General features: G+C 46.8%; 2 protein-coding genes across 3 annotated transcripts; both read left to right on the forward strand.

The window, feature by feature from the left end:
• Positions 1-7,396: 7,396 nt before the first annotated feature.
• LOC120712539 (exocyst complex component EXO70B1-like) lies at positions 7,397-10,133 on the forward strand. Its single transcript, XM_039998338.1, has one exon. It carries the CDS (start codon positions 7,726-7,728, stop codon positions 9,634-9,636), a length of 1,911 nt encoding a protein of 636 aa, XP_039854272.1. The 5' UTR covers positions 7,397-7,725; the 3' UTR covers positions 9,637-10,133.
• Positions 10,134-13,133: 3,000 nt separating this feature from the next.
• On the forward strand, positions 13,134-15,757 carry LOC120712540. 2 transcript variants are annotated; one of them, XM_039998339.1, is made up of 5 exons: positions 13,134-13,479; positions 13,749-13,892; positions 14,622-14,743; positions 14,865-15,258; positions 15,617-15,757. In XM_039998339.1, exons 1-4 carry the CDS (start codon positions 13,344-13,346, stop codon positions 15,189-15,191), a joined length of 729 nt encoding a protein of 242 aa, XP_039854273.1. In that variant the 5' UTR covers positions 13,134-13,343; the 3' UTR covers positions 15,192-15,258; positions 15,617-15,757. The 2 variants fall into 2 exon arrangements, with proteins under 2 accessions (XP_039854273.1, XP_039854274.1); XM_039998340.1 differs by lacking the exon at positions 13,749-13,892 and having other exon boundaries at positions 13,141-13,479; positions 15,617-15,749.
• Positions 15,758-19,368: the final 3,611 nt, after the last annotated feature.

Below are 19,368 nucleotides of genomic sequence, written 5' to 3' on the forward strand. Positions count from 1 at the left end.
CATAGAATTAATTAATCGTGAGCATATGTGTGCATCTGTGCTTTTACTTTGTTTTATAAAATTATTTTTTATAGCTGGAGGATAAAATCAAATAAATTAGTTTGTAAAAGAGAATCATAGGCAGCCGAATTCCATATCCTTCTATTTACATAAATGCTATTGACGTGTATTACATAAGGTTTACACTAAAAAAGTAGATTACACGTTGCTAGTAGAAGAATGAAGTTACGTAAATTAGAACCCACCTGAAGTCCATATCTTTGCAATTTCTAAATTGGTAATTTAGCATCACATATTTCTAAATTGCTAATTTAGTATCTCATACCATAATAAGCTTCTCATACTAAATGTTATGAGATACAAATTTACTTCTTTTAAAATTTCTAATTGTCTAGTCGTATTTGATATGGACTCTTTAAGTAAGTCTAGATCCATTGTATTTGGTATGGACTCTATGAGATAGTTTATGTGGCGGAACCACCCAAAACTACTGGGCCCGGGTGCACTGATCTTCGTTGCTAAGCAACTCTGACCCAATTTGGCACTCACCGGTAGTTCCTCGAGTGAAGCCTCGATAAAAGCCACGCTATTCCAGGATCAGCAGACAACACTCACACGAAGGTGAGCCCAGAGATTACAACACAAATCATTTCATACATCTCAGAGTGATTGCAGCGGAAAGAAAAAATTTATTACAAACCATGTTCAGACTAGTGAAGTACTACGGAGTTCCAACTCCTCAAATTATTCAAGTCTTAAAGTTCAGCGGAAGCATTAAAAGATAACTAACGAAATAACGTGACGCATCGGTAAAGCCCGTACGAATGCGTCACTCAGCGGGAGGGTGATTAGCACCAGCTGAAGGGCCATCCCACTCAACAGACCAACCCGGAGGCAGAGTACAAGGCCAAGTAAGACTCGCAAACAGATCTTCAAAGTTAGTACCTGAAAAATAGTGCCACAAGCAAGGCTGAGTATACTAATACTCAGCAAGACTGACCCGTCTCCGGATATAACATAGTCCGATAACTAGACATGCAAGCTTTTTGGATGGTAGGGTTTGTTTGCCAAAAAAAAAATGCCGCTAAGTGTTGATCCTTACTTTCAGGTTTTACTTAGCCAGATTCTAGTGGATTTAACCATTCTAAATTTGCAACTAACTCTACTCAAACATGGTAGAGCAACCATTTAATCAACCAGCAGTATTTTCATCATCGTATTCCACTTGTTACTCTATGTGACCGAAATCATTAAGCAATCTCATGCCGTGAGAGGCGGACGATTCCGAATCGAATTTCAACCTGGCCAGGGGAACCTAGACCACACGCATGGGGATCGACTTCGCTCCCGCCCACGCTACTTTTCCCCTTTCTTTCCAGTCCGTGGATCCGGAACACCCTCCCCGACTACAGAGTCCGACCACTCTGCACCCGTACGTCGCGACATAAAAATAAACCCTACTTCTACCAGGAGGGCGCGAGATCGTTCCACTCGCCGGTCCAATCAGGTACTTAAGCTTACCGATTACCATATTTCTCGGTATGTGGCTAGTACTTTCAAACGCTTAACGAAATGAGCCACACACCGCGACCTTAGCCATTTTTGACTACACCAGCGGGGTATCACAACTACACAACCCCGCCCGTTGTCCTTACATTTCAACAGGAATTAAAGTCAGTACAATTCCTATTTGCTCGCGAGAGGCAGGAAAGCACTCGACTTCTACCGTACCTATTTAGCATGGCAACTAGTCGATAAAAAGATCCGGTATCAAACATAGATTCCTATGGATCATGCATCTAGGGTTTTCGATCAACGCCTAGAGAACTTAATTGCAGAAAACCAACTATTACCATACATCAATAAATAGATAGCAGAATGAAAATTCGGAAAATAGTGGGATTATGCTCCGGGGCTTGCCTTCTTGGGCACTGTCAGCCAGAAAAGCTTCTGGGGCTTGGCCCAGGTCTTGGGACAAGTTAGTACAGTTCAGATTAACCTCCTGCTCCGCACGAGAGTCCGCGGGCACCAGTTCGTAGTCTCCGTCCGCGAGGTTAACCGTTTCTATATGCAATGCAAGATTTTGAGTTATTCAGGAATATAATTTCTTTCCTTCACGATAAAGTTGTAGTCCATGAAAGTTAATTTAGTGATGATTTCACATTTCATTGCATGGGCAATCGTTTATAGAGTAGCACACATAACTACGGTTATTCATGAATGAGCGGGGTTTTGGGTTTTCATTTTTAATTTCAACACATAGCATGCTTTCATTATTTCTTAACAACACAACTACTAAAGAGCTAGCGATGAAACAATAAAGTAACTCAGATTCAAACTTGAACATTCAGGGTATAAATTTCAGCATCTACCATAGAGCAAGAACTATAACTATTCATGCAAATGGATTACTCTAGTTACTTCATCTTTTTGTACAGAATGTTCAACATGGATTCTGGTGCTACAAATTTTATGCAAGTAACTTCAAAACATAAACTCAGTACTGAAATTTTTCCAGATTTTATACACTTATATAGCAGAGGTGATAAAAAGATTAAAAACAGCAAGCCATTAACAAAGATTAAATCTACAGAAAGTTTTACTAAGGATTTGGTTCTCAAATTTTTACCAGAGACTAGTCCTGAGTTAAACATACTCCAGAAAATTTTTCAAGATTTAACTCACTATGATAAATTAGTTATTCAGTTAATTTAACATGAGTTTGCATGAATTTCTCAAGATGCATTAGACCAGTATTGCATCTGAAATTTTTATCACAGGTAGAACATACTCTAAACAAGATCATGCCCAAAAATAATGATCAGAAACATTGTAGATTACTCAGAACAAAAATAGTAAATCTAGCCCAAAGATGCTAAGCATGATTATTCAACAAAGCAAAACTCTGTAACTGCAGCTCAAAATTTTTAGTCAGGAACATAGAGCTAAAAAGAGACTCCAGAAATAAATATAGATTTTTCTGAGCATAAGAACTATATATGAGGAATTAAGTTGATTAAACAAGCATAAATCATGGTATAAAGCAAATGAACTCTAATAAATTTGAATTTTTGAGATTTGCAGGAATTCAGTGGCACAAGGCTGTAGTAAAATTTTCAGAGCAAGTTCATGTACACATTTTCCAGAATTAAATCGAAATTGCTAACAACAAATTAGAGAATCTTGATTGTTCTAACCGATAACGGTTTTGGTTTGGTGTCATCTTTTTACTGTGATCTTAGCATCCCATTATTTATAACATATCCAAAAATCAAAGTCATTTGATGAGCAGAACTTCATGAACATGCATAAGGTGGTTTTCTTATTCTTTTCCCTAGATTAAATTCAGTTGAGTTTCTGCAAATGTGAATGTTACAAAATTTGTAGATTTTGTTACAAGGATTCCAGATCAGTTGAGTTTGCATTTTTCTGATTTTTCTGTGATTTGTTTCGCATTTTAGAAGTTCACTGGTATACACTGTAAAACTTGCAGAGACACCCTTGAACGAAAAAAAGAAATTACAACCGGGTCCTTCGCCGGCCTTCTCCGCCGTGGCATCTTGCCGGTGGTGTTCTGCTGTGCAGGGCTTACCGGGGCTGCCACGAGGAGGCGCGTGGGGAAGAAAGGATCGAGGAACACCTACCCTGGTCGACGTTCGAGCGTTTGGAGCACAGGTTCAAGCTCGTCGGCGTTGATGGCGGGTCGGTTGTTCGGTTCGCCGGCGCTGGAGGCGAAGGAAGGCTCGGGGTAGGGGAACAAGGCGCGCACGAGCACCGCGTGAGCTCGTGGAGGCTTCTGGGGTAGCTGTCGGGCTCGGTCTTCCCCGGAGCTGGCCGGTCCGCGGTGAGCCTGAGCTCGCCGGCGGCGGCGCAAAAGGGGAACGGCTTCGGGAGGGGGTTTGGATTCGATTCCGCGCGCGTGGAGCTTAACTGGGAGGTGGCGAAGCTGCTGCGGTGGTCGGAGGGGGCAATGTGGGGCTGGGCTAGCGGGTCCGCGCGAGCTGGATCTCGGCGGCCATGGCGGAGCGGCGGGAGGAGGAAGAAGAGGAAGAAGGGGCGCGACCGTGGGTTTCTGGGGGTCTTTATAGGCCAAAGAGCTCCTGGGTGAGCAATGTAGTGACTGGGGGCGGTCGATTTGGTCCTGGGCGGCTCGACGGCGAGCGGGCGGAGGAGGCAGCGGCGCTGCGCCGGCCGGGGTGTCGTGGCGGCTCGGGAGCGGCCTGGGACGCGTGTGCGCGCGAGGAGGTGCCAAGGGGCGGGCCAGGTGGCATTAAACGGTTTCCCCGGGTCCATTTGGCCGTGGGCGCGCGGTGGACGAAGTCCACCGGCGGCGTACGGCGGGCGGCGGGCGAAACAGAGCAAGCCGGGAGAGAGAGATGGAGGTAGGGGCTCTTTTGCGATTTCTGAAAATTTCAGGGACCTCTCGGTAAACAAAAATTATCTCCTACTTGGAGGGCTCAGATGGAAAAGTGTTGAATACCATTTTTGCATAACTTTTCAAGATCTACAACTTTCGTGTTATGCAAATTTTCGTTTGAAACTCACATTTTGAACTATTGGTACATTTACGTATTTGCACAAAAGGACTTTAGTTTTAATCAGTTTTTGACTTGATTTTGGCTGAAGTTCAATTGAGCACATGTCAATTGAAACACCTCTCATGAGCAACTAAAATTTTGTGCACATTTTTGAAATAAATTTTGAGTTGCTTCCCTTTTTTTTCTTTTTCCTTTAATTTCTTTTGTATGATTTGTCTTTTATTTGATCCTTTCTTTTTGAATTGGTTTCCCAAATTTTTCTTTTTACTTTCCCTAATGTGTATTGATTGAATTTCAAAGTATTGACACCTGAGGTGTCACAGTTTAGACCGTTAGATCTTTATAAAAACCAACGGTTTAAATCCTTCTCTTTTTTAGATTAACGTGGGAATTTTTAATACCATAATAAGCTTCTCATACTAAATGATATGAGATACAAATTTACTTCTTTTAAAATTTCTAATTGTCTAGTCGTATTTGATATGGACTCTTTAAGTAAGTCTAGATCCATCGTATTTGGTATGGACTCTATGAGATAGTTTAGACCGTTAGATCTTTATAAAATCCAACGGTTTAAATCCTTCTCTTTTTTAGATTAACGTGGGAATTTTTTGGACCTCTCGGCGAACGTGGTGGCTTCTTCTAACACTCAAATATATATAAAATAGATATTTGATCTAATATTTTTTCAGTAGAATGAAAAACAGAAATAAAGATGGGAAGGAAATAGAATAAATGTTCTAAAAAGAGCTTAGTAGTTGGAAGTGCATGCACCTCCGTAGGGGAAGATTAGTTCTCATTAATCTCATCCTTAGCAGTCTATCCATATTTGTGTTATCAATCTTTCATGTGCATAAAGCCATACTTAAATAGCTAGATTACTATGCATATTAAGATTTTTTTTTTGGCAAAACCATGATCCCGAAAAGAAATATAGACTCTCTAGATGGAACATAGTGTATGTGTGCACACATTAGGATCAAGGGTCGCTAGGCATCACAAATTTAATTATATGGGCAAAATAAATTGTCACATCAGCAAATGATTGTTTAAATGAGGATGGAGTTTGGTAGAATCCCCTTGGAAATAAATATATAAGTTATACTACTAGCACTAAAGTGCAAAAGAAATCGTGAGCGAGACTCGAAATTCTGGTATGGCCATATGAAGGATTGCCTGTGCCTTGATATTTTGGGAAGATACATAGTTTGGACGTACCCCTTTTTAACAAAAAATACCATGTTTGTTATAATATTATATTTTTAGGAGGAAGAATGCATATAGCTGATGTGTTTGTTCTATTCCTTTAAATGTCCATTCGTAGATCTTTGGCTGGTGACAAATTATGTTTTTTGCATGCTTCCTGTATAGCCAATGTGCAACTTAATAAATAACATACTTTTCAATGGACTCAATGCGAAAATGGACTATTTTCAGTCCAATCTATGTATTAAGGAGGGTAGACAAAAAGCTAAAGTACCAATCAATTCTTACATACATATCATTTCTAGAGGGCTCACTAGCTAGTTTCCCTTTTGATCATAGTTGCAAAATGAGGAATACCATCACCCTATTAAAATAAATGTTTTACACCTCACATTTGCCCCTAACTAATTTACTCCATGGGATGTTTGGATGTAGGGGTAAAAGTGGTTGGAAATAGCAATTAATGTCTCTCATGTACTCAGTTTTACTCCAATTTGACACCCTTCAAGGAGTAAAGGGGTAAAGAGGGGGCAAATTGGGTAAAGGGACACATTTACCTATATGTTTGGATTTTTAGGGGTAAATGTGAGGCAAATTTACCCTTTTTTACTGCTTTACCCCACCATCCAAACATGGCCGTAGTCTACGAGAAGCATGTGTGAAGGTATAGTGACCGGCTTTATGCTTGAAAAACTACTGTTTCATTTGTTAGCTTCTTTCTGATCTGATTGCTATATATCCGTAGCCTATGGCTGCTTTTTTGTAATAAGGACACCGTGATGCAGCGGCTGGGTCCGCTGGGATCTCATTAATACTCGTTCATCTGATGGTTCATTTTTCCAATAGAATTATGAAAACCAATTTACGGAGTCGTAATATCTTCTACCCCTCCCTCCTCCTCCGTACCATCTTTGTTACCTTCCTTCATTTCCAATTTTGGATGTCTCATCCTCACCAAAAGGACAACATTCAAACATTTATCAATCCTAACCCCGGAGTCGTCCCTAACTGAACCCCCCCCCCCCCCCCCGCCCCCTCACTTCGCTATCACTGTTATTGCTAACCATTGTTGTGGCCAAAGCATCAACCCCCTATTGTTGAGCTAGTCTCCATTAGTTTTGGTGTACTGGCGCAAGCATGCATGGAATCGGAGGTTCGGAGCCCGCTGATCGAGCGCGGTAAGCGCAGGGACACACACAGCACTTGTGCCGTGAGGAAGGAGACGGAAGCATCATCCTACCGTGAAAATGATGGGCAAATACGGCGCGAGTCGGAGTCCCCCCCTTGATGCGCGCTTCCAAATGTTGTGGAAATACTACGTCCTAAGACCTAAGATATAGCAGCGCCGTGTGGTTTTCCTCCATAGGAGTTTGCTTGCATACAACCATTCCCCTCCATACTACCCACAGCTGTAATAATTTTATAAAGGTCAATGGCGCATTGCCATTAAGCCATTTCTATCTTAAGAATAACAACAAAGCTTTCTTTCACAAAAAAAAAGAACAGAAAAAGAGTAACAGCAAAGGAGCTCATGGCTCTTTCTCGAAGAAGAAGAACGGGAGGTGTTTGTGGCTCTCGCTCCCTAGTCCTCGCGAGTCCAAACAAAAAGCAACTTCACACCGCAGGGGAGGAAAAACAAAGCGCCGGCTTTGCCCGTCTGGCCGTCTCGCTCGCAAGCAAGAGCGGAGCAGCAGCAGCAGCAAGCAGCAAGCAGCAAGCAGCAAGCAGCAAGCAGGCCAGCACAGAGCGGAGCCAGCTCGCCTCGCCCCTCAGTCGCCTCCACTTCTATATCACTTGCCCCTCTGCCCCCGCCCCGTGCGACATCGCGCACATCCACGCGCGCGCGCGCCCACACGTGCGGCTCCCCGGATTCGCGCCGCCGCGGCAGAGCCCAGCCAGCCAGCCACCCGGGCCAGCAGCTTCGGATCGAGCAAGAGGAGGGAGCGGAGGAGGAGGAGGGAGTCAACCCGGCTTGCCAGCCATGGACGGATCGGCCGCGGAGCTGGAGGCGGCGGAGCGGGTGGTGATGCGCTGGGACTCGGCGGGCGCCGGCGGGGACGAGCCGATGCTCTTCGACGGCGCCGGGGACCGGGCCGAGGCCGACCGCTTCCTCCGCGCCGTCGACGACCTGCGCCGCCTCGCGCCGCCCTCGCCCGCCGCCGTCGGGAGCCCGCGCCGCCTCTCCTCGTCCTCGGGGTCCTCCGCCGCCGCCGCGGGGGGATCCGGCGCCCTGCAGGTCGCCATGGCGCGCCTCGAGGACGAGTTCCGCCACGTGCTCTCCTCCCGCGCGCTCGACCTCGAGATCGAGGCGCTCGCCGACCTCAGCTCGCTCTCCCTCACCAGCGACCGCTCCAACTCCGCCTCCTCCGCCGACCTCCCCGCCCCCGACGAGGACGACTCCGTCTCCTCCTCCGTCGGCCGCCGCAGCAGCAGCGCCTACCGCTCGCTCCGGAGCATCCGCGAGATCGACCTCCTCCCCGACGACGCCGTCGCCGACCTCCGCGCCATCGCCTCCCGCATGGCCGCTGCCGGCTACGGCCGCGAGTGCGCGCAGGTCTACGCCTCCGTCCGCAAGCCCGCCGTCGACGCCTCCCTGCGCCGCCTCGGCGTCGAGCGCCTCAGCATCGGCGACGTCCAGCGCCTCGAGTGGGACGCGCTCGAGGCCAAGATCCGCCGCTGGATCCGCGCCGCCCGCGCCGCCGTGCGCGGCGTCTTCGCCAGCGAGCGCCGCCTCTGCTTCCACATCTTCCACGACCTCCCCATCTCCAGCACCACCATCTCCGCCGCCGCCGCGCCCGCCACGCACGACACCCCCTTCGCCGAGGCCGTCAAGGGCGCCGCGCTGCAGCTCTTCGGCTTCGCCGAGGCCATCAGCATCGGCCGTAGATCCCCCGAGAAGCTCTTCAAGATCATCGACCTCCACGACGCGCTCTCGGACCTCCTCCCCGACGTCTCCGACATCTTCGCCGCCTCCAAGGCGGCGGAGTCGATATACGTGCAGGCCGTCGAGATCCGGTCGCGTCTCGCCGACGCCGTCAGGGGGATACTCTCCGAGTTCGAGAACGCCGTGCTCCGCGACCCGCCCAAGACCGCGGTGCCTGGCGGCACAATCCACCCGCTCACTCGGTATGTGATGAACTATAGCAGCCTCATTTGCGACTACAAGGTCACGCTCTCCGAGCTGATCATATCGCGGCCATCAGCGAGTGCCCGTCTTGCTGCTGAGGGCAATGAGCTCGCGCCGTCCTTGGCGGACCTCGAGCTCCCTGAGCTTGAGAACCAGTTGCCACTTGCCTCCCACATTGTCTGGATCATTGTTGTTCTTGAACACAACCTGGAGAGCAAGGCGGCACTCTACAAGGATCCAGCTCTCTCACATTTGTTCATGATGAACAATGTACACTACATTGTGCACAAGGTGAAAGATTCACCAGACCTCTGGGGCATGATTGGTGATGATTACTTGAAACGTCTTACCGGCAAGTTCACAATGGCAGCAACAAACTACCAGCGGACCTCATGGTTGAAGATCTTGAACTGTTTGCGTGATGAGGGGCTCCATGTAAGTGGTGGATTTTCGTCAGGAATATCTAAATCAGCGCTGAGGGAGCGGTTCAAGTCCTTCAATGCCGCGTTTGAGGACGCACATAGGGTGCAGTCTGGGTGGTGTGTGCCAGACAACCAGCTGAGGGAGGAGCTAAGGATTTCGATTGCAGAGAAGCTACTACCAGCATACCGGTCGTTCCTTGGCAGGTTTCGACATCATATAGAGAATGGGAAGCATCCAGAACTGTACATCAAGTATTCTGTTGAGGATCTTGAAATAGCTGTGGGTGATTTCTTTGAGGGTGTTCCTCCTACCCCACATAATAGGAGGAGATCACATGGATGAAGGACTTGTACCTCAGGCATTCAACTGGATTGCTGTTGCTATTTATTCTTTGATTCTTCACACGGAAGCTGGTGCTGGCATTCGGGGTTCTATTTCCACTATTCTGGTACTTGAGAGATAAAGGTTATGACCTTCAATCAGAATTGGCAAAACATGAATACATTTTGGGATCTTGTTGAAGCTGTCAATCGCCCTCCATATGGTTCCCATTCTGTAAGAGAACTTGTTCAGTTGTTACACTATTATTATATAATTTTGCAAGCAGCTTGTCCATATAGGAAATTCTTTCAGTAATGTTGGATAGTTGGAACTCATAGCATTTCTGCCCTGCCTTGCATCAGCTTTTGTGGCCCTTTTCATTGTTAACAATTATCCAAAGGATCTATGTTTGTGGATTAGATGTAAAAAGATTTATATGACTCATGTACCACATGATTTTGTAATATGATATTATCATGCTGTTACAATTTCAAAAGGAAACTCTAGCCTTCTCTATAGTACAGTTCTTTTCATGTGTCAAAACCAATAGTAAGCTAAACTACTAAGTTAGCATTATTGACAGCTTTCCATAAGATTTAGCACTTTGTTACTACTTTAGCATACAACCAGTAAGTTAGAAATTGCATACTGCTCTGTCACTGCCATGGCATGAATACTTCAATTGTGCGATTATTTTCCCTGTACACACCACTTCAGGATGCTCTCCTCATGAAAGGTCTCTTTTTACTAGTTAAGTTAGTGTTCCTATTATCTTCCTTGCTTTGTGTTGTTACCAGGGTATGAGAAATTACTCTCATGCACTCTCCATTTCCTTCCTACTACAAGTGTGTGACTAGTCACTTGTGAAAAAAGAGCCATCACCCCCATTTTTATCTTCATTATGCCTGCCCTTTTTCTCTTGACAAATGCACAATATGATGTACCAATGCATGTAACTGAAAATGGTATGTCTGGGGTGGTGTTGTATGTGTTCTGGCATCACATGGTCCAGCATTGCCTATGATGTAATGACATACATGCCATTAAATCGAACGGCTAGCATTATGTGCTACTTGCATATAACCATGCAGGGAACATATATATGCAGTGCCATCTGCTTGTTTTTCCTTTGGAGCTATGATGTTCTCTTGATGTAATTCTTTTGAAGAGAACATTGTAATGTAAGCTGAAAAAACTGCCACCGTATGCGTGTTGCCTACCGGTATCGTTTGGCATCTTTTTGTATGCATATTGAATTTAAGCTAGCATGCTGCTGGAAAACTGAGACAATGCTATAATCTCAGTGCCTACCTGGCCAACCCTTCCCGTTGCAGCTGCTGTATTGTTAGAGCTGCAATTGCTTGGCATACCTGCATCATTTCTTCTCTTTTTCCCTTTTGCCTTGCAAATGACACGGGTACAGGTTTGTATTGTATCTTTAATTAGAATATTTCTTTGTTGAGAGGGCAACTTTGTGTGTTCTCAATGGAAAAGAAAAATATGTTGGAGTACTCAGCACCTGTCATCTTCTCAGTAATATTCAACTGCCATAAAAGCAATGCACTTTGAACACTTCTCACCTCACAGCAGTCAGTATGATACTGTCATCTCGACATCTCCACAGGGGGAACCATCGTCTGACACGGCGGTTCATGAGCACATTGCACACATACTACATCTTTCTTCTTTCTATCCGTCCTGTGTCGTAGATAAACTCTGCATTTGAACATTACATAGCAGTGTTGCGCTGCCTAGGCCATAGATTCAGCGAGACTGATGTTTCAACTTTGAAGTGTACGAGCTCCTGTTAGTGAGCTAGCATCATTGATGTGAATCCCTGCCAAATTCATTTACCGCCCGTGCGTTTTACTCTTTCAGTTACGTGAGTTCTGTTATTGAGCTATCCTGTTGATGTTGCAGACCTCGCTTTCAGTAATCAGGTACGGTGACATGTGCATCGACGACTCTGAATCTCATACTCCAGCTGGTGAGCCGCTCATGCTTACTGCATTTTCTTTTATTACTCTTTGTTTGTTTTTTGTGTTTCTCGTTAACGTCGACCGCGCATAATTACAATGCCCCATTTGAATAGTAATCCCAACCAAAGCTTAACCACCGAATAATTCGCCGATAATGGTGGGATATTCCCCGGAAATAATTCCGGTGTTAGTCAGGGAAGAACGTGGCCGCTCACCTTTCCGGAGCCAGTAATCATGTGGTGGCGCCCGCTGCCGTGTCCGCGCAATCATTCGTTTCCTGCCGAACTGAGCCGCAACGCCCGTGTGAACGAGAGGAAAAAAAATGGCCGGTTTTTCGCTTGGCTCTCTTGCTTGCTTGCCCCACTGGCGGCCCTCCGTCGAAAGGTGCAATTGGGGAGGGCCGGATGCGGATTCGTCGTGCCGGGTTCCCCGCCGAATGATTCGGACCGGCGGCGTCAGGTCGCAACACCTCCGTTTTATCAAAAAAAAAGAAGAAAAAAAAGGTCGCAACACCTCCGGCCCGGCGGCGACGGGTTCAGCCCGGCGTCCGTGCAAACGACGTCCGTGTTGTCGTCACATTTTTTTTTGTTTTGTTTGAGAATGTGTTGCAGTTACATCATAAAGTACGCAATGATGTGGCAGCACAGATATTTTAAAACGATGGTTCCGTTAACTCTACTTTACTTTAACCTCTCCATCTAGTTGTTGCTTCTTGGCGCGTCGCTATCCTGCACGTCAACCACTTTTGCTACACGGTGGCAACTATCCCTAACGCTAGCATGTGCTGCGAGTGATCGAGCTCCTCCATCGTCACCCTTGACTCGACCATCGGTGCATTTCACCTTTACATGGCTCTTTGCCTTCGCTACCGCCTTGCTCGGCTTTAGCGCCTCCGGCCGCGCGCTCCACCTAGTTTCGTCAGTTTCATGGTTGGTCACCACCACCATAATTTATGAAAATATTTTTTTATAATTTCATATTATGTTTGTCCAACTAAACCTCTGTTTATCGATGTTGACTCTTGACCGCTTCCAACATCAAGGCTGACAAATCAAATCGCCCCCGGTCATCTCTCTAAAATCATAAACCATAAAATCATGATCCTATTTTGAAATACTTATTTTGTCGTAAATTATTAGTCATTTTGATTTTTTCAGTTGATATATTATATTTAGGTGTATAAAAAGTTTTATATATTTAGAAAATTTATGATGAAGGGAGTACCAAACTATAGCCTTGTTCAAAGCTCGCTGAAATTAAAGCCGTCGTCCAATGAAACATCCTGCACAAACAAAATTGCGTGGCTGCAAATTACTCCTAGATTTGTTTCAGATTAAAGGAAATTTGTTTGACAGATAAATCACATTTGTTCCCAGCGGGCCATTACCTAGGATTACCGAAGACGAGGAAAGCGTAACACCTGGAGCCGTGTGTTCTCCGGATTCAACCCCCAAATTGACTACGGGCCCCGGGCCAGTGGGCCACCACCACCAACCCACTCCGCTCCCCCTGCCGTCACGTCCCCGCCGGGTTAAAGCGAAACAGACACGGGGCGGCGCTCCACCGCGCAGAGGCGGAGGAATTGGAATTCAACGAGCCGGCCAAGCCGAATCCTCCGCGGAAAAATCCGAGAGCCCCGGCGGCGAGCAGGGCGCGGGCGGCGCCGGTGGCCGGCCGGGTCTAGGCGGGGGGTCCGGCGACGAGGGAGCTCGCGCCTCGCGGGCGGGCGCGCGCGCGCGGGGAGGCGGGATGGCCTCGGAGGAGATGACGGCGACGGAGGTGGCGGCGCTGCTGGATCTGAAGCCGCACCCGGAGGGCGGCTTCTACGCCGAGACCTTCCGCGACGGCTCCGTCACGCTCTCCACCGCCCAGCTCCCGCCCCAGTGTACGCGCACCCGCGATCCCCAACTCCGTAGCTTTCCATCACCGCCCAGGTGGGATTAGCGCTCGTTTTAGACTTTTATATATATAATATCCTTTCTCGCTGCGCGGGGACTGATTCCTGCGCGGGATGATAGTGTGCGATCGGACCCGGATTTAGACGGAATTGATTGCGTCCTAGGCTCGGGCGTGTGCAGGCCTTAGCTAGATATCGGTGGGGGTAGTGTTTGATTTTGGTTCGCTGCTGTTTGACTAATTTCTGAGGTTCGGTAGGGTCTGCTCTCTGCGAGCTAGGAAATTCAAGCCGGATAAGCCTGGCAGTGCGTGCTACTTCTCTCTGTGTGACGGATGTATGCATCATGATCCATGAAGTGGGCGCATCGGGAATGCTAGGGAATGTGATGGTGAATTTGCCAGGTTGTGGTTCCTATCTTTGCTCGGCTAAGCAGGAGGGATGGTGCTCTTTTATTGCAAACGTATGGCTCGATGTTGTGTACTCCGCGACAAGGCATCGCTTGATGTGATTTCCCGTTTCAGGATTGTAGCATCATGCTTTCTCATTTCTCTTCTAGGACCTACCGCAGCTGCAACTGAGCAAGCTGTAACATCTGGTATCTGTATCAGACGAATTAGGTCTGCCATTTGCTCAAGTGCCCTGTTTCCAGTCAGAACCTGAAAGGGCTGGACGGCTGGTCACCAAAGAGCGGGTCAGGAACTCAGGATCCAAATCCTTCTGAATTAGTTCAGCTTTGTGTTCCATGTCCTAAAAAAATCACGTGTCTTGCAAATAGGCCCCAATGCTGAAACACCATTCATTTTGGGTCATTTATTTGTAGCCTTTTGCTGCAAGTCTTATGCATACAGTGTAGCTCATATATGATCTGCTAAGATTGAAAAACTTGGCTGCTGCTTTCATAATTCAACTTTAGTGTATATCCATGGATGAATGTGGGTCTGTAGCTGTGAAAACTTCTCTGAGTAACTTCTCATGTTTTTCTTATTCTATCAGTAATTAACTGTTAGCTAAGGGTTGGTGGGTAGATCTTCACTAGCTAGAGTACCACTTATCTACTGGATGGCATGTGAATATGAAATCTAGCTGCTATAGGTTTATATGTGTCTAATTTCTCCTAACATATACTGCAGATAAGGTCGACCGTGCTGTGAGCACTGCAATCTACTTCTTGCTTCCTGCAGGGAGTGTGTCACGTCTCCACCGCATTCCCTGTGCTGAAACCTGGCATTTCTACAAGGGAGAGCCTCTCACGGTTAGCACCATCTATTTGCTTGACATCATTGAGCTGTCTCTTCTTGCTATTCCATGACCAAGGCACTTAGGCAACTAATTGGCCGGCTCTATCTAATACGGCTACTCCGTGTTTGTTTTAGGTCTTTGAGCTACACGATGATGGCCACATTGACCTCACTGTCATTGGCCCACACCTCGAAGCCGGCCAACGCCCCCAGTACACCGTGCCACCGAATGTGTGGTTTGGTTCCTTCCCCACACTGGACGTTGAGTCGTTTGCTTCCGATGGCAGCGTTCTTGTAAAGTCTCGGAAGCGGGATCCGGAGCAGCACTACTCCCTGGTGGGATGCACCTGTGCCCCTGGCTTCCAGTACGAGGACTTTGAGATGGCCACATTCGAGGACGTGAGGTCCATCGCTCCCAAGGCTGAACCTTTCCTCAAGTTCCTCATCCCTTCAACCGAGTGACTCCTTGGCGGCCTCAGTTGATGCCGGATGAGTGCTCATCTTCTCTGTACTGGATTCCCATTTTTAGGCCCTGTTTAGTTCCCACCCCATAAACCCCGTAAACGCAAAAAAAAAGTCACATCGAATGTTTCGACACATGCATTGAGTATTAAATGAAGTCTATTTACAAAACTTTTTGCATGGATGGGCTGTAAATCGCGAGACGAATCTAATGAGACTACTTAATCTATGATTTGCAACAGTGGAGCTACAATAACCATCTGCTAATTATGGAGTGCTCATGGATTAATTAGCATCATTAGATTTGTCTCGCGATTTACAACTCATCTGTGCAAAAAGTTTTGTAAATAGACTTCATTTAGTATTTCAAATTAGCAAGATTCTTTTGCAAAAAATTTTTGCGTTTCAACTAAACAGGGCCTTAGGCTTGCTTTTACCATATTGTAGACCGTAAACTGTACCATGGTGCTGGTACCGCTTGTAACATTTTGTGCAATGAAACAGAATAACTGCCGACCTTGATGGTGAAAGTTGAAACTGGAGGTGCTTTTTTCACAACTCTAAAACCAAGCCAGGTCGGTGAAATGCTATCATGGTTTTTTTTCTGGGTATGGAGGGGTAATTGTTTATCAGCATAATTGGAGCATTGTAGGATTCTGAAGGTTTTACGGGATCATATTCAACCGTCTCTGGTCCTGGGTGGTGCACGACTTCCCTGCAGGAAAGACTGTGTCAAGTGAGCTGTTAGCAACCCCTTTCCCAATCCAAAGGAACAACACAGGTGGTGGGTCTGCCATAGTAGTAGCTCAGTTTAGAATACAATCACGAGAGAAAGAGTTCGGGATAGGAAATAGGATAACAAGAAGGGATTGGGATGGATCAGAAATACATCGGGAAGTAGAGGAAGAACAGCAGAGGGGAGAGACCTGAGGAAGTGGAACAGTAATGTTCTGATAATTTGTTTGATGCCTCCTGTGTAGTTGCTGCTGTCTTTTGTAAGGAAGGCCACCAGCTTATTTGGGCCCGCGGCCAGCACTTGGCCCATGACTCGGCCCAGCTCCTAACATTCCTCCCTCCTTGAAAAGCGGCTTGTCCCCCAAGTGAGATTCAATGCTAGTGAGATTCATTCTTTTCTTGAACACCATTCTGCCCTGTACAATGATCACAGTAAACTTTGAACCTCCTGGATCCCATAGCAAATGATGTGTTGTGGAGAGCAACAATGTGTTCTTCATACAGTTATAAACAATACATTCTTGGATGAGATTCATACTAGCAGCTGCACCTAGAGCGCTGATGTAAAGTGTCACTGAACCAATCCTCACCTGAACCATTTCTATTGAAATTGTCAACATGAAGCAATCATCAGTATCACTGTCGCATTTCCGCTGCTTCAGATCTTGGGTTAACTCACAACCCAGCCATGGAACTAACAAATACTGGCATGAGAGAAAAACAGAAACATTGCACTCATATTGTTCCAGCATTAATGTTGAGGCTCCATGGAACAACACTGCATAATTGACATGCTCTGCACAGCAGATATTGCAACCAAGAAGTACAGCCTTAGGTAAAACATTTTTTTACTAACTGCTTAGCCGATGCACTCAGTCCCATCACCACCACAAATTCCATGGGCCATACTAGTTCAGTAAGCATGCACATGAACATTTGACGAACTGTCCTTTCTTGTAGTGATGAATAAGTATTATGAGGACAGTGGAGGAGATGATGAGTTGTGAAACATTTTTGATCAGTATGTGTCTTCACAGCCTGTTGTTGCCTCTTCTCATGTCCGCACAGAGTTAGATCTGTATTTGGATGAGCCAACATTGCCTAGGACTCAGGAGCTAGATATCATCAACTGGTGGAAGTATAGAGGGATCAAATATCCTACTTTGCAGTCCATTGCTCGAGATATCTTGCCTATTCCTGTAGCAACAGTTGCATTTGAATAAGCTTTTAGTACTAGTGGGAGGGTTATCAGTCCACATCGTAGTCAGCTTGCACCTAAAATGATAGAAGCTCTTATGTGCATGCAGGTTTGGTCTCGTGCAGACATGTTAGGTAATTTTTTGTTCTTATGTTCAATCTAGTTTCTTGTTGGAAATATGAATATCTGCTACTTCTTTCTAGGTGATCCTAATTCAACTACAGCAGCTTTAATGACATGCAATGACGATGAACAAAAAGAGATAGTATATATCGGTTTCACTATATTGATTACTTGAACTTGAACATGCTGTATAGCTATTCACAGCAAATTTCTATTATATTGTTTAATTCTGTCATTATTTTGCATGGAGGAGGACAATGAGTCTACTGTCATCGACTGAGATTGGTAGAAGGCCAAGATAGAGGGACTGCAAGAAGAGATTGACCATGCCAGCAAGCAAGTCTTCGCTACTGCAAGTGCAAGCTATCAGGCTAATAAGACTTTAAGCTAGACATTAGTCATTGATGTTTGCTATCAGCTATATTTGAACAATATTGTAATAGCTAGTTCTGGTGGTTGGACGTGAGCAAACTTGATGGCCGGTGGTGAAAACTCAGGTTGTGGCCCAGGTCTGATAACGAGTAGACTCAAATATGTTTGAGGCCCAGGTTTCAGCACGGTCGTGAGCCGAAGCCGAAGCGGAGGCTCCGCTCTCCGGTACCTCGGCCCAATACTCGAGGTCGCCACAGCTATGTACTATAAATCTTTACTCCGTCACATGAAAGAAGGTCCCCCGGGATGTTTAGATCCAATTCAGCCAAATAGACTATTTCGGTCTATAAGTATTTTCCCTTCCAACAAATCTTATATTTTTAATTTCGAATTTAGCTACTCACTAATTGTATTCGAAATCTTTGATGGAGACCTAATTTTCCTTTTTTTTATTCTGAATTTAGCTAATTGTATTCGAGATGGACTCCTTTATTTTTTTTAGATTATGGAATAAGTTCCGGCCTTGAACATTCACACACGATTGACTACAACCAAAGGAGCTACAAGAGTTCTTAGACTCTAGACCTCAAATGAGGAAATTTACAAATACAAGAAAAAAGCAACAAAACAAAAAAAGAAATCTAGAAGAGTAAGCTTCAAACTTCTTCCTCGTTTCTGCTTCAACCTTGCAATGTATTCGCGCATACCAAGCCATCAAATCACTTGCCTACTTAGAAGCTTGATGCACTTGCCCTCAGCACAAAAACCTCCATCTAGCTCGGGTAGAAGGATATATCAACATTGCCTCCAGGGAAGGAGTGGCACCAAACGATGTCACCAATGCCGACTCCAGCGTTACGCCGGACAAGATTTCCTCGAACGGTTTCCCGTATCACCCGATATTGACAGACCATCAAGTAGTAAGGCACACCGACAAAGCCTCCATCGAGGGAAACCCTGCAATAAGCAACCTCATTGTCGACCAGCAAGACACCGGTTGAGATTTATCCCTGTGCTCACCGAGCTGCGACCGTCCGCCAGCACAAGAAGGTCGTCCACCAACGAAGCCATCACCCTGCACGCCGCTAGCCCCAAGCCGTCGCCCAGCACGCCGCCGGCCCCAAGCCGGTGGTCCGCTCGAAAGCCCTGAGCGACCACTGGCAAGTAGGCACCAGCCGTTGCGCCGTCCGCACGGGCTAGGCGGTTGTGGATCCAGTGACGCCGCCACCGGTAAGAGGACGCAACAACCTGAAGGTGCAAGCACGGTATGGCCGCCGCCGCCAAGCAATTGGGGAAGGGGCGGTGACGGCACAACGAGGGTGGGAAGGGGCGACGAAGTACCACCACCGACCTGATGACCGGCTGCGGCACAACACCAGTCGCGCACCCGGCGCCGACAGATACCGGCCCGCTGGGCCCGCCGCCGCCAGCCACCGGCTGCCCCGCCCCGAGCGGACCACGAGTCCACCGCCGCCGACATGAAGCGGACCCCCGGTGGCCAGATCCATCCATGGGCACATCAGCAAGGGCCGGATCGATTGCCATAAGCTGGCCTACCGCCGCCGCAACTAGGTTCGATGGGAAGGAGAAAGGACGACTGGAGAAGGGGAGAACCCCGCCACCGCCTTCCTCGCGCCCCTGGACTTCCAGCAGAGCACTCAAGTGGCGTCGAGGGTGGGGGGGGGAGGGAGCCGGCGGCGGTTAGGGTTTCCGCCCGAGCCGCCGCGGAGGGCGACTAGGGTTTAGAGT

Source organism: Panicum virgatum, chromosome 6K (genome assembly GCF_016808335.1).
Source record: "Panicum virgatum strain AP13 chromosome 6K, P.virgatum_v5, whole genome shotgun sequence".
NCBI classification, from domain to species: Eukaryota; Viridiplantae; Streptophyta; class Magnoliopsida; order Poales; family Poaceae; genus Panicum; species Panicum virgatum.

What these genes read in the sequence shown, in the direction of transcription:
- LOC120712539 (XM_039998338.1), top strand. Translation starts at nt 7,726, where the DNA reads ATGGACGGATCGGCCGCGGAGCTGGAGGCGGCGGAGCGGGTGGTGATG.
- LOC120712540 (XM_039998339.1), top strand. Translation starts at nt 13,344, where the DNA reads ATGGCCTCGGAGGAGATGACGGCGACGGAGGTGGCGGCGCTGCTGGAT. An exon ending in TGTGATGGTGAATTTGCCAG is followed by an intron (nt 13,893 to 14,621) that starts GTTGTGGTTCCT and finishes CATATACTGCAG; the next exon opens with ATAAGGTCGACCGTGCTGTG. An exon ending in ACAAGGGAGAGCCTCTCACG is followed by an intron (nt 14,744 to 14,864) that starts GTTAGCACCATC and finishes TGTTTGTTTTAG; the next exon opens with GTCTTTGAGCTACACGATGA.